This window comes from Elephantulus edwardii, unplaced genomic scaffold, assembly GCF_000299155.1.
Source record: "Elephantulus edwardii isolate Elephantulus edwardi_28Jun2011 unplaced genomic scaffold, EleEdw1.0 scaffold00040, whole genome shotgun sequence".
Classification (NCBI taxonomy): Eukaryota; Metazoa; Chordata; class Mammalia; order Macroscelidea; family Macroscelididae; genus Elephantulus; species Elephantulus edwardii.
In genome coordinates, this window is record NW_006399790.1 from 1,393,129 (window position 1) to 1,415,741 (window position 22,613).

Sequence of the window (22,613 nt, forward strand, 5' to 3'; positions counted from 1 at the left end):
ACTTATCAGGTCTTCTCTTAAAAGATTTATGAATCCTACCTATGCAGAAATATAAAGCATAAAAATCAACTTCCCCAATAAGTGATTCATTCTATAAAACTGCTTCTGAAAGTAGTTTCAAGAGCTAGCGCATAGAAGTAACTTATTGCATGAATTAGAGGCCACTAAAAAGAAAAAAGATGCTAGCACAAAATGAAAACGTTTTATGATATTAGACCAATGGCTTTGATAGTAAAACTGGTGAGGTTTCTGTTAATTAACTATATATCACAAACAAATGCTTTGTTTGCCATTTTTCTGGTGAGGAGGCAAATGTCCTCAGTTGCAACGTCTAACTTCATCCAGGACATATTCTGGAAAATGCAGGTTGCAAACTTGTAACCCATCCAGCTTGCAGGGCATTCGTGGGTATTCATCTTCCTTCCATTTATTTTCCTCTGGATCAAATGTGAGAATGGAATCGCTGTAATGACCATTATAGCAAAGGCCACCAAGAACCATTATTTGTTTGTCCAGCACAGTCACACCATGGCCACTTCTTCCAATCGGCATGGATGCCAAGATGGTCCACTGATCAGTCTCTGGGTTGTACACTTCTGTGGAAGGGCATCCCTGAGACTCAAAAGAGGCCCTTAAGATTACACAAACACCACCAAACACGTAAAGCTTGCCATTGTAAGAAATCATCTTGTGAAAACATCTTGCATAATTCATCTTGCTTTTATTCTCCCAGCAGTTGGTGACCACTTGAGTTCTCCTAGTACGTTGTTCAACTGTCCCTTCTTTACTAGGGTCAAACACGCATACTTGTTTAGAAGTGGAAGATGATGTGATTCCACCAGTGATAAACAACTTGTTATTGAGCACTGTCCCCTCGTGACCATATTTGTTGACTGGGTAGGGATCGACAAATTCCCATTTATCATTGGTGATGTCATATCTTTCTGTTGAATAGAAAGTCTCATCTCTGGTTCTTCCTGCTACTGCGTAGATGAATTTTCCAATAACCCCAACCGCAAATTCAGAACGAGGAACTGACATGTCTGCCATTCGTAGCCAAGAATTCTGTCGTGGGTCATACCGGAAAACTTTAGAAGATGCATGAAATTCTCCATCGGGCCCTAACTCTTCCCCACCTAATAGGAATACAAAATTGTTGACAATGGCAAGGCAGTCTGGTCTCAAAGGTACCTGTGGGCCTTCCAATTCCCACCAGACCCTTGGTTTCTTTAGGAGTAGTATTTTACTGTTTACCATGCTATGTCCAATCATTCCTCGGAATACTGTTGTCTGAGGTTTGGCAGAACGGATGCGACTGGATTTTGTTTCCATCAAAGGCTGTTGGTGAACATTTTGAAAGTAATTCAATGCTTGATCGACTTCATACCGGAGTTGTCGAGAATATCTGTAAAATTCTGATGTCTTAACCTAAGAATACAAGTAAAAGGATTTAATCAAAGGGAAAAAAATCAGTGGCAAATAAAATATCAAAGCTCGCTAGGATGATTAATGTATTTTTTTTCAGGCACAATCTACTAAAATGGTGTTTCCTGTGAAGATCACCTACTTTTCTATAACAAAGGTTTTCTATTTGTAATAATCTATGCACATTCAATCTTTTCAAAGTAATCAAGTTATCTGTATTACTTTAAGTGCTATGGGAAGATGATGTGGTCCATTCCTGTGAAGAACTTGGAATATATATGGGGAAATGAAAACAAATACAAATTTACCAATAAAAAATTAATCAGCTGACAACCAGGAATGAACGATCAATATAGAATATTCTTAAATAAGCCAGGAACAGGGTATAAGCCTGTATCACAACAAGGTCTTAAATTTAGGTAATAGAAATTGGTTCAAAGTTTACAGAATGCTATGATGGTGAAGTAGGAAAAAGGGGGGAGAGTAAGGAATCTAGTGTGATTTTAGGGTTTAGAGTCTGGGGAACAGGAAGAGTAGTGTTACTACTGAAAGAAATGATAAAGACAAGCTGATCTGGAAGAAGCAGTCAAGACAAATAATTGTGTGGGGGCAAGAGAAGACAGGAGGTATATGAAAAATATGCACACAAGAAAAAAATCCATTTTAAAAATAAATAAAGCAAGTACTACTAACAACAAAGCAATACTCTGGAACCACTATTTTCTATGTATGATGTTTATAAACAAAAAATCCAGAGTCCCTGCCATTTACAAAACAAGGCTCTCAAAAATCAAATCTTCATTAGTAAGCACCGGCATCTTTTCATTTACATATATTTAAATAGTAAGAATTGGCTTATTTTCATTTTCCACTCCTTTCATCTATGAATTACCTAGTGTACCTTGCCCATTTTTCTCATCTTTTTCTTAATGACTTGTAGGAGATAAGAAGCAATATCCTAGACATCAACAAGAAACATAAGCCTCAAATTAAATATTTAAGTGCCCACTGTGCACAGCCAGTCATCTGAGAGCGACACAGGTTTGAAGTAATAGAATCTTGTCCACTATAGTAATTAAACACCATGTCAAGCAGCAATGCAGAGTGATTAAGAATCCAATTTGGGAAATATCTGACTTTGTCACTTACAAGCTGTGTGATCTCAGTCACAGAACTCAACATTCTTATAGACCTGATTCCTCATCCGTATTACCGGGATAACAATACCACCAACACTCGACACACAACCCTATGGCTGGAACCAAGTGATAACCTCTGTGAGAATTCAATATAGTACCCATCATGTGGCAGTAGACAAAAAACACCAGTCGTTATTAGTGATTATTATTGACCAAAGGACATCGGTGGGTGTGTCACTCAGCCTAAATCAAGGCATCTGATGGATGCAAGGAGGAACCTTTAGAGAAAGCAGCCTTTCTTATTTGGAATGAAAGGGGAGAGGAGGAATGCTGCACATATTGGATAGGCAGATTTCACGTTTTTCAAAGGAAAACTAGGATCAAGTCCAACACGAGCACTGAGAAAGACTGGAGGCTCTCAGAAGCATAATACCGACTGCATAATTGCAAAATTCACTGATGAGGGGAAGACAAGGCGAAAGTGTCTGAAAGATTTTATGTGGATAGAGAGCTTTCTGGAATTTGGATATTAAACCACTTACACCAGATGGTAAAAAAGGCATGTAAGACAAGTATTATTATAAAGAGTGGAAAGGAGACAGAATATTGTGAGCAAGGTCTGCAGTCTTAGGATGAACTGTGGCTTTACCAAGTGTCAGATAGTGAAGAAATGGCATTTCTGAGAAGGCCCTGCCCCAATGTTTTGTTTCATGTAATATTAACAAACGACAAAGAGAAGCAATCGCATTTCCATTCTAAGCTAAGAATGTTTTGTTCTTTCCAATCTGAATATCAAATACAATTACTAGGAAGAAACTTAAATCCCAAAAAAACCCATCTAGATACTCTAACGAGTTCAAGTCATTCAATCTCTCAAGTCATGTCCTAGACTACTGAGAAGCTTTGCAGATAAGGCTGCTTAATTGCTTTCTGTAATCTGTGAAGAATAGTGAAGAATGGGAGAGGACTAGAAAGGCGGCAGACAGATTTCTGGTTCGCTTAAGGTTGATCCTGGATTTAAAAAAAAAAAGTTAGTGAGCACTTTAAAGTTAAGTAAAATTGCTAAACACTAGGAGGCAGCATGGACTAAGTAATCCCCAAAAGAACTGTTTCCTGTTTAATTTCTGACGCTGTGAGAGCACTGGTAGAGGAAGAGACTGCAGGTAACAAACTAATTCAGTCACAAAGAAAAGAGAAAGGCCAGGGGCTCAGGAAGCACCTGAAATTACAGCAATCATCGTGACTGTCTTTAGGGGGTAAAGTAAGGTGGTGGGCAGTCCCAACTTTTGTCAGATGTTCAAAGCGTCCTCAAACTCTAAATGTAAAACCTTAAATTATTATATCCTCAATGTGAATTAAAATTGTGACATGGTGGCCTTAAAAGCTAATAAAAGTACGGACGGAAAGAAGGAACACAGTTCCACCCTCTCCACTCAGGTGAAGCCACATCTAAGGCATGGTGTTCAATCCCATCACCACACTTTAAAGGAAACACTGACAAAGTGGACCAAAGTCTGGAAGGCAGTACAAGATCAAAAATCAAATGAAGAATGGTCAAAAACAGATGAAGAACGTTTCAAGCCAAGAGAAAGATGGTAAGTGCTTCCCAGGTTAGTCAGTGGTAGTGAGGAGTAAGATTTTAGGCCAATCTAAGGAAAAGCTTTGTTAATTAGAACTGTCAAGGTGACAGATGTTTGTTGCATCATTACTTGTAATAGCACAAAACCTGGGGACAATGCAAGAATCAGTAAGATATTGGGTGGCTAAACTCTGGTATATACCATATGGAATCATTAAAAAGAATGAGGTTGATCCATATGCACTAACACAGATGTTCAAAATGTTAAATGATAAAAACTGCAGAATGATACATATACCATTCTCAAAAATTTGTACAGTAGGCCGTATACGCAGGGAGGAAACATCTGTTAACATGAAAGCATAAAGTTACCAAAGACTTGTGGAGGGGGAGGATTTGCCCTTTTTAGACTCCATCTTTTCTTATAGGCAACACAAATTTCTTTTTTAACTAATAACTAGGTTATGGATACATTTTTTCCTAAAGTTATAAACTATCTCTGATATCCCTGGTGGTTCTTATCAGGAGTATGGGAGGAGCATTCTACCATCACATGGAGATCTGGGTCTTCCACTTTCTAAGTCTGAGCTCCTACAGACTCTTACCAACCTGCTCCATTATAATTGCTCATTTTCTAGTCTTTCATTTTATACTCACTATTCTGATTCCTTTGTGATCTCATTCTATTGTGCTCCTCTGAAATCTCGGTTTCAAAGAATTTACTTTGAACATGTGCTACTAGTCCAAATCAAAGCTACATCACTTCATCTATTTTACTTCTAAGACCCCAATAATGAAAGTTGTATCTTTTGATCTAGCTAATTCTTCCATATAGGATCTTCTAACCAAAATATTTTGGCTCCTACTTCTGTCTGCCAAAGTTTGATGTTCTAGATCTGACTTACCCCTTTGGGGCTACATTCTCGTCCAAAACTACACAATACCAGTGAGCATAACCAGTTTTTTGTTCATTATAGAATGAACACTTCTCCAATAATCCTGGATAATTACAGATAAATTCTGCTCTAAAAAAGTGTGAAGCTGAAACTTCCCATGTGAGTGCAGTCATTTAAAGTGTATTAATGGCGTTTTCAAGGAAAAAAAAACATGTCTCATTGTCTCTTAGAGAAAGTAATTCTCCCATCATTCATGCCTCATATAACAGTTTAAGTATCTGTGTATCAGGTGCCCTCCAAAGACATGGAAGGAATGACATTTCTTTCATGTTCTGAATTGCTTTCCTTATCCTTTCATAGAATTAAAAAGCAGTCTTGTTTTAAAACTTGGAAAGAATATATTCATTCTTTATCATGTTTCTTGTTTTGATCCTTAAAAAATGTTTTATTATGAAAAGCATTTTGTTCTTATCCTGAATACAAAATGCCAGAAAATATGCATTGCTTCTTAAAAGCACAGAATCTTAATTGGCCATTTCTTTCTCTGATCTTTTAGTTCACTGTAATATGTACATGCATAATTGCATGTAGTTAACAAAAGTAAAAAAATCTGATAAATTATCAATTTTCAAAGTGATTTCTGTAAATATAAAGTCAATAAATAATAGCTAGCTATTATAAAACTGGGCAAACAGCCCATGTTTCTCCATTCCCTGTTAAAATGTTAAATAATCCATTTACCAACAAACTCTTAGGTTTTAAAAGTAACGTACATATACTGCTTCTAATTTTGAGAATTAAAATGTAATTTGCAATGAAATTAAAATGGGAATTTTCACAGAGCTTACTACCTTTATTTAATTAAAAATTTGGAATCTAAAAAAATCAGCTAAAATTGTATTTAGCTTTCAGACAGTCAATTTAAAATCAGCTGTTTCACTTTCTGAAATTACTCTATAACTGTCAATTTGGTTACATAAAACCAAAGAAAAGAAATACCTCTTATTAGCTTATCAAATCAGTTGAGGGCAGGGTAGACGGCTAGCCCAGATTTCAAGATACCTGGTCTTGAGATTGACACTGACCAACTGTGTGACCTTGGAGAGGCCTTCAGTTTAGATTACTTCCCCTTTAAAGCTGCAGGAGCAGACATCTCTCCAGTCCATCCTTCTCCACCACGATCCAATCTTCTCAAAAGAAATCTCCGAAACCAAAGCATTTATCATTATCATTGGTCTTAAATGTTAGTTCTAAAACAAAGTCCATCATTGGGGACTGAGCTCCAGTTGATACAATTTTAGTATTAGTAAAGAATGGGACAGTCTTTATGTGGTACTGCAAAAGAATCTGCCCTACTAAGAGAGGCATGTATTTGTAAAATCATGCTAAGAACTAATGCTTGTATGCATTTATATGCAAAAAAAAATCACAAAAAGGTTAGGTGCAAAATGGCTTTAATTAATCCCTTTGTCCTGAAAAACTGAGTTAATGACCAGGGATAATCTATTAAAAAATCATTTCATGCTAAGCACACATCTTTTCAGTAATACTATAAGTAGTCAAATACCAAATGGTAAAGATAAATTTTAATAAGGATTTATCCATCCTCCCATCTTCAGACGGGGGCTTGAACTTAAACTTCAGAAATAAAGTGACTAGGGTAAGAAGATTTTCATGACAAGACTCTAAATAATTAGTTTCAGCGTGATTTGGTTAGTCTCTCTATCCATTTACCTTTTCTGTAAAGTGAAATATATGTAATTTAAAAAATTTATGTGCTAGGAAAGTTTCATTTCACTGCAATAGTAAAAGCACTTACTAGAAATATTTATGAGCATCTTTTTATTATATGATTACACTTATCTAGACAGTACACCTAAATTCTAGTATTCACAATTTCTGAGGTCTTTTCCCTATTTATGGAAATAATCTCAATTATGTAAATATTTTTATTTATTAAAATGGTGGAGCTAAAGGGAAGAGAAAGATAAGGTTTAATCACAACTTCTGAATATTCTTGAGCAATGTTAACCTATGACACATGATATTTTCTGGATAAATCGTAAATTTGACAACTAAAGCTAATTTAAAGCCTAAAATATTACTATTTCCCTCTCCTAACCCTGTCTCCCTTCATTTCTGGATGTCTCTGAACTTTTTCCATTTCTGCCTATCATGTGGTATCCTCCCCCTCTTTCCAATTTATTGAAAATGTGCTCCTTTATGTGTCAACATAGTGCCCCCTCGTCTTCCTTTCCCTTTATATCATAGTTAATTTCCAATTCTCCTCTGCTTTCATTTACATCTTTCTTTTTAAAAAGAAAACCAGTGATATAAAGTCAATTTAGTGAGCAAGGAGTTGTGTGGACAACCCAAAGGCAGGCAGTTTTGAAACCACTGCTCCGAGGGAGAAAGATGGGTGATCACCTCCCATTAGATTTACAGCCTCTGAAACCAAGCTGGAAGACCAGCCTGGGTCGGTTTCAAGTCATCCACAGCAACAACTCACTGTTTTCAATCAGTTCTCATCACCATCTGAGACAGTATCTTTCCCAGGGTCAGCATCCTAGATTACTGGGATTCTTTAGAAGCCCATGAACTGGGAGTGAACACAAGTCAAAGGTAGAAAATAAGAGCACTTGACATCCACAGATAAAAGGCAAAATAATTCAGAGGGGGAAATCCAGGCTGCATGATTTTTAAAGAACTGTCTGTGCATGTATTAATTACAATCACCCAAGTCCATGGGACTGGGAAACAGGGTAGGCAAAAGTGAGACTGGTATAGAAAAAGCCATTAAATGAGAAGGTATGCTTAACTTATTGGCCTATTTTCCAACAACAACAACAAAAAATATCTGCAAATCTCTGTGCTTTCACTCTAAAGGGTGAGCTGATTGTTAATTTAAGAACTGTCCAAACTTATAGATGTATGGGAAACCTTCCCAAACCCAATCCCTTTCTGTGCAGTTGAATTCTAACTCATGGTAACCCTGTAGGACAGAGTTTCCAAGGGTGCAATTCTTCCAGAAATAGACTGCCCATTTTTTCCTGCTGAGGTAGGTTTGAACTGCCAACCTCTTATTTACAAGTCAAGCCCCTAACCACTACATCGCCAGAGCTCTTTTATAGTAGTGTAACTGTTTTAAAACTTTTTTAAAAATAACTTTCTAAAAGAGTAGAAATTCTAATAAATTTCATTTAGAAAAATAAGTAACTATCTCATTTGGGGAAAGAAAGAAAAAAACAACTATATTTAAAATTCTTTTAATTGTCTAACATAGCACTCAAGGTGGTATAGCACTGGTCTGTGCACTGCAATACAGAAGTAGCTCGTGGTTGCTGTGATACTGAGCACTGTGACACTGGTGTACCGAATGTGATAATGGTTACCCATGGTGGACAGTGTTTGGTGGAGTTCCCCGATTATAACAAGCCTGGAAGCAGGAGTGGCATCCATTTCCGAAATGGCTTGCCTCCGGAAACTCTATGAACAGTGATCAGGCCTTTCATTCATAGGGTCACTATGAGTCGTCTATGACTCAACGGCACCTAACAACAACATAGCACCATTAAAGTTCTTATGTACTTCTGAAACTCTGAGGTTGAGAGGAAGATTTATTTATTCCTCTAGGTTTGCCTGGGTTTAGCTGAAGTACTTAGATACAACACTTTTTCAAGAATTTTTATTAAACTAGGGTAACACACGATCATTGATGGTTTGGTTGTAGACAGAAATTTTGTACCAGTTAAGTGTTTGTCAAAACATATTACAGTGTCTAAGGGGGTAAATTACACCCTAGGAATCTCTGGTGGGCTAGTGGCTAAGGAGTTGTGCTGCCAACTCAAAGGCAGGAGGTTCAAATCCACCAGCTGCTCTATGAGAGAAAGATGAACAATCTCCTCTCATATGATTTACAACCTTTGAAAGCTCATTGAAGGATCAGCTATGAATTGGTTCCAACTCAACAACAATGATGGAGAGATGATCTCGACATAAGATCTCGACTGGTGTGGTATGTTACATATTACACTGCTACCCAAAGGGTCTGTGGTTCAAATCTACCATCTATCCTACAGGAGAAATATGGGCAGTCTGCTCCCTTAAGATTTATAGGTTCAGAAACTTGATGGATGGTCACTTTGAGTAGAAGTGACTGGATGACAGAGGAGTTTTATATTACACCTACACCATACACATACACACACACACATAAACACACACTCATGTCCAATTTCGTTTACAAGTAGATTATGCCTCACTTAATCAGAACATCATACTCTTGAAGCTGTCATCAGTCCATCAACTATGCTGCCAGAGGAAAAAAAATCAAAGTGTTTTATAAAGACCAGTTTTGAGTTCTACTATACTTAGTGATGTATACCTCTGATACTTTTCATTTTCAATTGTTGAATTCTTTCCATTTCAAGGTAGAACCAGAATACCAATGGATTCTGCTTCTAAGTCAAAGACATCTTTTCAAAAGTGTTAACTTTTTTAAAATATTAATTTTTTACTCTGATCCTAGGATTAATATTCACTGGTAAAGAAAGTTATCTTTTTTTAGGAGGCTACCAAAATTATATGAAAATGCAGATATGATTTTTTAAGTCCAAACATAATCTTAGTAAAAGAGAATTAGCATCCTATTAGAAATCTTGTAGATAAAAAAAGCTACATTCTATATATTGTGGCCTTTCCTCATTTAAACATAAGCTTAGATTTTTAAAAGTTATATAAATCCATTTGGGGGCTGTAATAGAGCAAACTACAGTTAACAGATTGGAGGGGTAAACATGCTAAGGAGTTTGAACGTAAGGAGCTAGTTGATAAAAACAACAATAATAAAGCAAGACAGGTTTATGTAAAGCAGAACACATCTACATAATCTGCATTCGTAACAAATAATCAATGAAAAATCAACTGTAGGATCCTAAATACAAAACTTGTCCAATGTGTTTTGTAAAAATGTCCAAGATTTAAAATTAAAGATTTTTATGATTTTGAAGATGCCTGACATAATACTACCACTGGAGAGAATTATTGGTATGCCAAGTCTTACCTTATAAATATGTATGACACTGATGATGCCCTGGGTTCAAAAATAGTAAAATGTCACTGTACTAAAAGAATCAACATATGGATATTTTAATGAATAATTTAACAATTTTGCTAAAAAGATCTTTTCCATACAAAAAAGCCAATTATAATATGCATTTTACCAAACATACATTTACTTCATAAAATGTTTTCAATAAAGCAGTAATTGTTTTTAAAGCCAAAATGACCAAAGAGAGCAAAGTTTCAACTATTTCAATCTTCACATCTCTGATACTCAGAATGACAAATGTCAGGCCTTTATCTCTGTTAATAGATGCAAAGACCATCAGAACTAGTAAAAATACACGCTACAGACATCTGCAAAAGTAAAAACTGAAACTGTAGTCTAGTTTTAAAACCCGGAACCTACTGTAGATAATTATAGGAAGTCTTTGAAAATGACAAAGGATGAGATCCTTAAACTTGATTTTCAGATGTCTGATTATACAGTGAAAACCTCAGAATTGTGCATTCACATCATTAATGTTTCCCACTTCATATTTTTTCCAGTGCTGATTCCTTAGACTATGATGTCCCCTTTATGCAAACACAGGAGAATTGTCACAACTCTCTAACATCTCCCAAAGGCCCCAAGGACTCAGATTGTGTGCTTCCTGCACTTTAGGGTCTTCTCCCTACTCTGAGCAGTTATAATGGGAAGCTCCTGACCTGGGAAGCAAGCAGAACTGCTTATAATCTGAGCAATACCACTTGCTCTGGGATAAAATGCCTAAGCTTCCTGAGGCATGTGTGCAGGCTGTGCAGACATATAGATTACTGTCTTTAAGGAACTCAAGGAAGACGTTTGGAAGCCCTGTGTGTGCTGGAGAGTGGGAAGCTGTGTGAACATACTGATCACTGCCTCTAAGGAGGAAATTTGGAAGCTGCAAGCATGTGTGTACAAGCTATGTAGACATACAGACTACTGACTTTAAGGGACTCAAGGTGGCAATCTGGAAGCCCTGACCTCTACTGATAGTCTTAGAGTGTACACTACAAAAGTTAAGACAGTCTGTTTTCCATGTAGGAGACAACCTACTTAAGACTAGGGGTAAAGATATTGCAAAAGAATAAGCCCAAAAAGAAGAGTTAGGAAGCATGCTTCAGATCCCAAAACCAGTAGGGGCTCTTTTTTTTCTCCTACTATGAAACTACTGCTCTGCTCTGCTCTGATCTGACTGTTACTGCCAAAGGAAGAGCTAAAATATCCATGGATTCCCTCACTAACCTTTTACAAAAGCTTTTCTTTTTCCTGAAGCCAGGGAAAGAAGCCTGAGAAAGAGATGCTATACTCTTAACAACACTTTTCTTCAGCAATCCCACAGAATAGTTAGGTAACACTATCTCTACATTAACACCTCTGAGGGTTGGGAATCTAGGAGCAGAGTTGAATATGTAAGAATGGCTGTTTTAACGAATGTACATTCAGAGTTTCCAATGAACTCATGCCTGTGACTTCTAGAACAGCACTGTGCAACAGAATTTTTATCTGAGTCATAAACGTGAATGAAAGATGTCATTTTAAATCTCATAGTAACCACATTTTAAAAAGGTGAAATTAATTTTAGGACTGTTTTATTATCAAAATATCAATATTAAAATGTAATTTCATCACATAAAGAACATAATTTACATCCTTTTGCCAGTTTAGTCTTTAAAATCTCTAAATCAGACTTGCCACATTTCAAGTGTTCAAGTAGCCAAGTGACAACTGTGTTATACAGCAAAGTTCTAGAGTCAGATATACTAATTTTTTATAAGGAATACTCTTTCAATGTTGACACTTTAACCAGCTTTAATCCCAATAAATTTAAATGGAGGGTCTAAATCAGAAAAGATATTCACTCAAATCATGATAAAGATAAAAGACATGGAAATTTTATTAATCTAAAGGAAACCTAACAAAGAATGAAATAAAACTCTAGATTTTAGTTATGACTGAGATACTTAAGGGTCACAAAACAAGAAAGCGTTGTGATTTCTAAGTTTAATCCAAAAATGGTTCCTAAAACTCCTTTAGTACACCCAGTAAGAAAGCATGAAGACTTAAAGCACTTATTGATGAAGATCAAAGACCAGAGTCTCTAGTATGGATTACATCTCAACATAAAGAAAACAAAAATTTTCACAAGTGGACCAGTGAGCAATGCCGTGACAAATGGAAAAAATACTGAAGCTGTTGAGGATTTTATTTTACTTGGATCTATAATCAAAACCTATGGAAGCAGCCGTCAAGAAAACAAATGCTGCCACACTGGGCAAACTTGCTGCAGAGTCACTTCGAGGACTAAAAAGTGTGCCTGACCTCGGCCAGACTGTTTTCAATGGCATCAGATGTGTGACAACCAGACAAGGGGTAAGGAAGATCAAAGAATCCTTTTCCTTAAAGTATGGTGTTGGTGAAGAATGCTGAATAAACCATGGACAAATAAATCATCCTAGAAGAAGTGAGGATGATGAGACTTCACCTCATATAGCCTGGACATGTTAACAGAAGGGATCAGTCCTTGTAGTAGGGCATCATACTTGACAGAGGCTCAATGAACAAGAGAAAGACCTTCAACAAGATGGACTGGCTGCAACAATGGGTTCAAAAACAGCAACTGCTGTGACAATGACACAAGATTTCCTTCTTTTGTACACAGACTTGCTAAGGGTCAGAAGCCACTCAACAGCACCACCAATAGATCTTACGGTCTTTGTGGGATGGCACTGGAAGCAGGTTTTTACTTAAAATTTTTTTTAAAAGCCTTATTCTTACTAAAGGAATATTTAAGTATTTAGGGGTGAAGTACTATGTTTACAACGTATTTTCAAAGTTCAGCCAAGGAAAAATATCTATATAAAGCAAAGGGGGCAAAATACAGAGTTCTTTAATTTAAGTGCTAGCCATATAGGTTTTTAGTATACTACTTTTTCAAATTTTCTATTTAAACATCCTTTCTCTCCTAAAGGAGAAAAATTTTAATATTAAAAGAGCTATTAAAAAAAATAAAAGGGCTATAATAATCAAATGCGCTATGTAAATCCTGATTAAATACTGCATCATGGAAAACCGTTAACAAAGATAATTTCTAGAACTCAGAACATAAACTGGGTATTACTATTCTTTCAGCTCTTTGTTGTTGTTTACATAAAAATGTCTCATTAAAAAGTTAAAAGAAATCTTAAACATAAAATGAAACAGGGGTAACAATCTTTCATTTTTTGAAATTTCAGTAAGTTGGATAAAAACCATAAATCAGAATTTCTTATGCTTTTATCCATGAAGATTCTCCAGAATAGGACTAGGAAAGGTATGCATGCTTATGTCTATGTCCTCTCTGGTGTTGTGTATATATAATAAACGTTAAAAAGTCCTTGTTTGAGACCTGTAGTGTGCTGGGTATAGAAAAATCGAGATGGGCTTTATTTTCAAGGAGCTCATAACTATTGTATTAAAGAGTCCAAATTATCTCATTTCTTGGCCAAATTTTCTATTTTATGTAGGAAATATTTCTACAGATGCTTTCTAGGTTAAATCTTAAAAATCTGCCTCACTCAGTGTTTTTCAACATTTAGAAAGTCATGGATTTCTCTAATAAACATTAATATCACACATTGCTAAGGCAAGAATCACTGCCTGGCTACCTTCCATTTATTTTCACAGTATTATTAAAAACTGAGTAATTTCCCTATGGCTGAGTCCTTATTACGTTTTCCTAAGAAAATAACTCAAGAAGTAACCTTAGCAACATTTTTTGTATTCTGATGATATTCCCCCAATACCCTACCACAAGGTAATGAATAACCACCCTTTGATGCTGTAGATGCAAAAGAATTCTATTTACAAAATTACTCAATAGTATTACGTTTCAGTTACTGAGCCACTGTTACTACCTTAATCTGATAATAAGAATATAAAGGGCTCTGTAGATAGCCACTAAAAAAAAACATTTACTATTATTACCAATCCATAACCCATACTGACCTACAAGAGAGGAAATGTTATTTTCTATTTCACAAGTACTCTCTCCTAGGCTGAAGATGCTGGGGTTTTTTTTTTTTTTTGGTTTTTTTTTTTTAAGATGCTGGGTTTTCATTTTAGTAGTGGGAAACATTTGAATTTAATATATAAAGACAAAACAAGATTCCCCAGGGAAAGAGTGTTGTAAAACCGTATTAAAAGGAAAAAATTAAGGAAAATTATTTACATAGTTCATGTGGGGCTGATTATCACTAAACAAATAAAAATGAATAAACTCTTTAATTTTAATGACTTCTGCCAAATCAGTACATTCTGAGAATAAAAGACAAAATTCCACAAAATTGAGTTCTATATTCAAAGTATAAGTTAATGATGTTTCACAGTATTTTGCATGGGCTGCTGAGTGTGACTGAAAGGCGCAAATTTGTTTATTTTTCAAACAGTTATAAGCAACTTTAAGATACTTTATCTTTATCATGAGAAATGGTAACTAAAGCTAAGGAACTGTTTCACATGAAGGGTGTCACCCAAAGCGTGATTTCTAGAAAAAGATTCAAGAGGTAAACAGAGCCCCAGAGGTAACCATGTGATTAGAAACCAATTAAGTTCAGCAATTACTGAAACTGCTTTTTCTCCTTTGGGCAAGAAAGGATCACAAGTGAGACTCTGATATAAAAAATGAAAATGCATATATGAGAAAAGGCTCACACAGCTTTGGAGAAAGACTATTTTGCAAAACTATGAAAATAGTAAAAGATTGCACAGGGCTATTTGATTAGTGCAGTAGAGGAGTTACAGCCTATTTAGAAATGACAAAATGATGTTTGTAGACAATGTGGTCATGATCAAATTTAGTGTTAAGTAAAATGGGAGGTAGGGAAGATGAGACAGGAAAGAAAATCATCACTAGAGCCTATTGGTTTTCAAGAGCTACTTTATGTATCCTTATAGTTACGATCAGAGGAATAAGAAACTATTACTAGATCATTTAGAACTAAGAAACTCTTCTCAACTCCATTTCAGCATGTAGTATTTAAATTAATTTTTTAAGAGAGCTATCTTGGCCCAGTTCAGATTGACTTACTTTGTGAAAAGAAGGAAAAACTGAGGCAACTTGTTATATTTTGGATTAAATAATTATTCTTTAACCTTAAAAAGGAAACTATTCTACCACCTACCTGGTTCTTTTTTCACCCACAGATGTGTTTTTTTAAACCTAAATGCATGAGCTACAACAAATTAGGTTTCTTACATATAAATTGTTCATTCTGTTTGGCTCTTAGTGAATCTAGGACTCTTAAATATAAAGACATACTGCCTTAACTAAATGATGAATCCTGTCTATTGCTTTCAAATGCACCAACCTTCTCAAACACATTGGATGGAGTCATCAAGCAAAATCTGATGTTCTGAATAATAGTATCGGTATGTCTCCAGCGTCTTCTATCATGTCGCAGCCAAGACTGCACAGCCTCGTATAGCTCTATCTCAGGGAACCTGCTTAGATGATCATTATCCAAATAAGACATGAGCTTCTCAAAGCTCAGATACGAGAGGAAGTCAGGTCTGGACATAAGCGGTACAAAGTTGTCTAGGAGAAAGGCATCCAACTTCTCCCTGACTCCCTCGATGTTTACACCAAAATCATCTAAGAGTCTCATAATTTCTGCACAATTTTCTAAGCAGATTTTCGCTAGTAAAAAAGAGCAGCAAAACTTCACCACTTCTATAAGTTGAACATACATGGCAGCCTGGAGAATCTCATGAACAGTATTCATACTCAGTTCTATAGTTCCATAGTACATAAACTGAAGGACGTGGCTGAAACCAGTAGCGGTTAAACCTTTTAAATGAATTTTGTCCTGGTCTCGTTCCCTCATGTCAGCAGTAAACATAATCCTGAAGTAATCGCTCTGAGTGGCCAAGAGTGCTTTATGAGCCTGGAACTGATGATCTTCTATGACCAATGTGACATCAAGGAGCAGTCCCTCCTCATACAGTGCTCTGAACCCAGCAGAGACACTGGTGTCATGGATAGAGGAACAGAATCCTTCTACGTCCCCTGCCATGAATGACCTGGGGAAAAAGTAAAGAAAGCCGTGTTAATAATTTCCATGCATTCTGAAGATATTAATAATTTAAGAGCTTAACCAATGTTTATCTCATTTTTCAGTTGTTTAAGCCATTTGGGAGAAGACAACATAAAGGTTTGAAGGCTAATGTTTCTGATTTCCCTACCTCAGGGGGAAAAAAAATTCTATTGTGTATTTATCAAACAATGGCAAACTGTTAACCTACAAATATGTCTATACCACTGGTTTGACATTGTTCATCAAATTTATTTAAACATTCCCCCCAAACTAATACAAATAGGACTTCACAGTCAACACAAAATTAGGACATAAAAAAATATATTAAACAAAAAATATATTAAACCAAAACTACATATTATTGGCCTTGAAAACCAGCCGTTTATTCAAAGGAAATAGTCAGATAACTATGCAAAGCTATATATGTAATGTTTGTCTTTATAGCTTTGATAAGAAAAACTGGAAATATTTTAAAAGCCAACAACAGCTTATTAAATATGGTTGCCCTCCAACTGATTACTATAGCTGTTTAAAATGATGGCAGAAATCTACCTACTCTGACAAAGAATTGATATTAAAAGCTGGATGGGAGAAGCTGTAGTGCAGTGAGTCTAATAAATAAACATGTAGGAGAAAAAGTAAACAGACCAATACATAACAAAATGATGTCTCTTGGTAGTAGGATTTCAGGGAATTTTTGAGGCTTTTCCTTTCTAACATATCTCATTAGTCTTATTTTTTTTTAAATCACATATTACAACTGTATATGTAAAAATTATTTTTAAAGGAAAGTAACCCACATCTATGAATATCAGAGAAATAAAACTAAGAGAGAAGAATGTTTATGAAGCAATTTTCTCCTTTTCACAATGCCCCCTCCAAGTATCCATCTTAACTCTCCTCCTCACATAGCTTCCTCCCCAATGACCCATGCTCCCACTCCCAAATTCCCTGTCAACCCTTTCCATTCTGCCCTTTGGAGCCTCATTTCAATGTAAATAAACTCCTCTAGGTGCTCCTGTTGGTCACATAAAGGTCCCTCTACTCCCTGATTTTAATAAGACAGTTTCTTAAAATCAGTTTCTAGGCTGCCTCCTACCATGTCTTGGGAAAAACTAGTCTTCCATAGCTAACTGGCCACCTGCTAAGCCTTCTTTTAACTTTCTAAATAGCCAGGAGACCACTAGCAATAAAGAACTCTTACATATATGCCTCCAATGGCGTAGTATATAAAAGATTCAAAATAGGAGGTCTTGGCTACCATTACTGAAAATGTCAAGAAAAACTCTCACCAAAACGAGGGAAATGCAAACAGAATTTCAAATTCCCAAGGATTCCAAACTTTCTGAAACCAGTTAAGTCTGGGTGAACCCCTGAAATAATTGTCAAAATAGTCTTTACATCTTAAACAAAAAAAATCAATCCTGACGTCTTCTTTAAAATTAACTAAGACAAAACCTCAAACCCAGACCACTGAGTAGGTTCTGACTCAACAGAGACTGCCCATCCATCTCCCAAGCAGCCGCTGGTGGATTTAAACTTTGGCCTTTCATGAGCAGTACAACTCCCTAAGGACTAGGCCATGAGAGTTCCCCCAAATAGTGCAGCTTAATCAGTAAAGAAAGTCTGTTCTGAGCTATTCCTCAGAAACTATCTAGGATCAAACTGACAATGGCAACTAGAAAGGCTAGATAAGAAGCTTATTAAAGGGTAGTGATTTTATGTTAATGAGGAGGAACTCAAAAAGCAGGTGAGACCAACAAATGTATTCCATGCCACTGAACTGTACATGTAGAAACTGAATTGGCCTGATTAGGTGGGCTGAACACTTAAGCTAAATATGGGCAATCAGCTAAGGCCAGTTTCCAACATAATAGGAGAGGCACTCTCAGCTCATGTTCACGATTCTGGGTTTCCTGTTTGCTTTAGGGTAACAAACAGGGCTGGTTATCTCAAAAAACTAAATTGAGTTCTTGGTCTTAAAGCCCTTTTCTGAGACTTGGCCTTTCACGTAGACAAAACTTTACTTCTCCTCTGTCACTTACCATAAACATCTTTCTCACACATTAGCCATTAATTTTAGGACCTGGCTAACAGTCATGTGCTTTACCTCCTCAATATTCATATAAGACCTAGGGGTCAACGTTCTCTGACCACCTCAACTTCTACAACCTCATTATTTCATTTCAAACACCACTCCCAAATACCCTTGGACCTTGCTACAACCCAGTAACTAACCCAGTGAATTTTACTGCCATCTTCCCACTCTGGCTTACTTTCCTCCTCATTCTATACTTGCTCTGTCATCTTTAACTTTACGCTGTCCTCCCACTAGACTTGCTGAGACATCAGAATGATCATTCTTGCTAGAGTTTCATTTCTCCATACCTACCCTATTAACTCCAAAACTATACTGACTGGTATTGTAAATTTACTTCAGTATCTCTAAGCATTCTTCCCTCTTTGAATGTGAAGGCAATTCCTGTATGTATAGTAAAAGCTGTCCCAAACTCTGGACAATTGATGCAGAGAAATATTTGAGATATTACAACTATTTATAAATCATTACCAAGAACACCTTGAGCCTCAGGACTTGAAGCTATGTGTTATGAGTTATTTAGTGACACATGATCCACAGACCGTGACACATTCAAAGAGGGCAATCAAAAGATATGGTAGCTAATATCTCTAGGAATCCCTGCAGGATTTTTCATTTTTCCTGGCTGGGTCAGGGGTGGACAGTATGCCCCATAAAGTGAAGTAACTGGAATTGCAGTTGAATGCTGTCACCTTCTCTACATCCTTCTTTATGGAGGCTGCAATTAACAATCATACCACTGTAATTGTTGTTGTTTGGTGCCATCAAGTCGTAGATGACTCATGGCGATCCTATGAATGAACAGCCTGAGCCCTATGCGTAGAGTTTCCGGAGGCAAGCCATTTTGGAAGCTCCTGCTTCCAAGCTTGATTTAGTCGGGAAGCTCCAGAGAAACAACATGAGCACTTCCTCTCCCAGCTGCCTTTGGGCTTAAGGCCGCCTCTTGGCTCAAACCTTAGGCCCAGGCTGGCTAGCCTCGCTCCCGGGGACAGAGCAAACCTTCCCATAACAAACACATGCCCGGAAAAGCAGTCGACTCCAAAAGCTTGATTCCTGCACTCACACCACCATGCTTCTTCAAGCAAGGAGAACTTCCCAAGACCCTGGGAGGAGCCCACCACTGTAATTACAATCACTCATATCACTCACTCATTGGCTGTTGCGTTGTAATCGACTCAGAGCTGATCCTCCAGCCAGTTTTCAGAGGCTATAAAGTGCTCACAGAGAGAAGACTGTTCCTTCTTCTCTTGTGGAGCAGCTGGTGGATTTGATCGATCTGCCTTTGGTTTGGCAGCACAACTCCTTACCCATTAAGCCACTAGAACTCCCTAAATACCAGTTACTCTCCTTTAATAAAATGATTACTTATCTGTACTAGGCACTACACTGGGCATATAGGCATAGACCTTTCAGGAAAATCCCATGTACCATGGATTTGGTAAAGCCCTCAGAGTTTGGAAGTGGAAAAGCTATGGCTGCTAAAGCATTTCTCTATTCTTTTGCATTGGTTATCACTAGATTAATATATTATTATCTATGATATCTTACTTTTAATTTTGTGACTTATTACTCCATTTATTCATTCTAGTATGAGACAGTTTAAAAAATAATAATTTTTTAAAAGCCTGAAGTAATAATGCACAAAAGGTTAAAAAGTAAAAAAAAAAAAAAAAAAAGGTTAAAAAGTATTCTTTCTAAAGAAGGCTCTTTAGATAGATAGCTGTTAGATTATCAGGTCATTTTACCTCCCTCCCTTATACTAACCTGTTTTCCATTTTATCTGCTGAGAAAGAGAGAGAAAATGAGAGCGAGTGCTGAGGTATTTCATTAAAAACAGAAACCCCAAAACTAAATCAAGAGGCCCTAATTGCCAAATCCTATGGTTCTACCCAAGGCTCCTTTCCTCTGGACCTTTCTGCAGCATGACTTACTCCCTACACACATCACTCTCAGCTTCTTGACACTCTTCTCCTGATTTTGTTCCTATTTTTGGGTTGCTCTCCATCTTCTTCATGCATGCATTTTTCTTTCACGACCCCTTAAACACTGGTGTTCTCTAGGGTTCTGTTCTTTCTAAATATTGCTCTCCCCTAAACAATCTCATCTAAAGCCAAGGTTTCTCCTAAGACTTACATATCCAAGAAGGGGGGGAAACACCTCAAGCCCATGCCACCCATTCAATTCTTACTCCTAGCAACCATATAAAGAAAGATAAAACAGTCACTTCTAAGGTCTCAGCAATGAATTTACAACATTTATCTGATCTAAATTGAATTCCAAAACTAATTTGTGATAGCTGGGGCATATGTAGTAATTTATTTTCTACATGAAGCAGCTCATTAATAAGACCAATAGCTGTAGAGTATCTTACACTTTAATGGGAAGCATATATGGTTAAGTAAAAAAGAAAGACCTGTAATTAACTAACCAACATGATACAGTCTCTAACCTCTAAGAGAGAATTCATAAATTAAGAGTACAAGTCTGGAACAGGTGCCTAGGCCTGAGTCCTAGTTCTACATGTTATTAGCTGTGTAACTTTTGGGAAAGCTACTTAGCCTCTATGTGCTGTCACATCCTTATCTGTAAAATGAAGATATGAATATTAGTAGAACCTTAGTAGGACCTACCTCATAGAGTGCTGTGGGGATTAAATTAGTTAATACATGTAAAACACAAGATATGACCCTTAGATACTCCATAAAGGTAAATCTTGTTATTACATCCCCCCCACTTGGTGCTAACAGAGTCAATATTTAAAACAAACCCCTGATCCCTTAACAGTCCAGTAACCTTTGGAGAAACCCTTCCCCCTAGCAACAGCATTTCTAATCCAAACCCACCTTTGCAAAGTGTCACAGGACAAAGACCAATTTTAATACAATAGATGAAGAAACAAAGGTCCACAGGTGAACTTTGTATTAAAAGTCATGCAACTAGAAACAGAGTTAAGACTAGAATCTGATTTGCAGAACATACAAAATGGTGTGGTTGGACAGAGCAAAGCTTGTGAAATCAGAGTGCATACTATTACTTACCATCTGTGTGACCTGAAATTTCGGTACATTCCTGACCTGAGTTTCCAACTATGTATTAGGAATAGTCACACTAACCTTATTGAGTTGTGATGTGATTCATTACCATCAGCTAAACATCTAATCCAGGGCAAGGCATCCCACCATATTCTAGCATTATCGCCCACAAGACCACAGGGAATAGATACCCCTCAATCTTCTCTTTATAGACCCCATCCTTCCCTAAGGTTTATCACAGTGTAGGCTGTAAGAAAGCTAAACACTGAATTTTAATTTACACTGGCAGGTTTCCATTCTTTCTCCTCAATGAATAATATTTAGCTTTCTTAATGGACATTTTTTTTCACTGACAAAATTCTATAGCTACTCTCTATACCTGTATTAGTCAATATGTAAGCCACCAACTATGGGGTTACTACTGAGCAATTGAAATTTGACTAGTCCAAATTAGGAAAGGTTTTAAATGCAAAAGAAACACCAGATTTTGAAAACTTAATATGAGAAAAAGAATATAAGCTAGTTCATTTAAGCATCACATATTGAGATACTTATATATTGGGTTAAATACATACTGATATACTGTTAGTGTACTGGGTTATAATATATTAAAACCAAACTTACCTATTTTTTTCCTTTCTTTTTAATCATGGTAACAAAAAAATTTTAATTATTTGTGTGCCTTATAAACTATTTCTTTTAGACAACACCAATCCATTAACATCAACATTTAAGGCATCAAACATCAAAACTTAGAAATGAGCATGTAAAATAAAACCAACTAGTTCACAATCCTTATCCTGCAAAAAGCTACAAAGGATCATACAGACTTAGAAAGAGTAAGACTTAAATAATAAAAATAAAAAAACACAACACAAAAATCTAAACATAATAAAAAATACTAAACGAAGGGAAGTGTAAGAGTGCAGAAATGCTCAAAAAAGTCTTATGCATAAGAATAATTCTCCAAATACAGAATCATACCTATTTAAGGAAGAAATCAACAAGAACAAATCACTGGAAAACGTAAGAACTACACAGCAATGAGAGCTGAGGTGAAATATTTTAAGAGGCTTTAAGGAGATATTTATTAACATAAGAAATATTCAATTTATAGAACTCCATTAGATTAAGGAAAATCATACTAGCATAGAGTTAAGGAGCTGCTTTGTCAACTCAAAGGCATGTGGTTCAAAGCCACCTGCTGCTCTATGGGAGAAACATGGGCCAGATTCTTCAGTGTGACTTGACTTACATTATAGCCTTTGAGAAATGGCTAGAAGGTCA

The 22,613-nt window shown here is 36.4% G+C and overlaps 1 protein-coding gene across 1 annotated transcript; it reads right to left on the minus strand.

Annotated features, from left to right (window-relative positions):
- Positions 1–252: 252 nt before the first annotated feature.
- KLHL15 (kelch-like family member 15) lies at positions 253–16,176 on the minus strand. Its single transcript, XM_006885036.1, has 2 exons — positions 15,471–16,176; positions 253–1,428 (listed from the first exon to the last, which is right to left on the minus strand). The coding sequence occupies exons 1-2, from the start codon at positions 16,173–16,175 to the stop codon at positions 319–321; spliced, it is 1,815 nt and encodes a 604-aa protein (XP_006885098.1). The 5' UTR covers position 16,176; the 3' UTR covers positions 253–318.
- Positions 16,177–22,613: the final 6,437 nt, after the last annotated feature.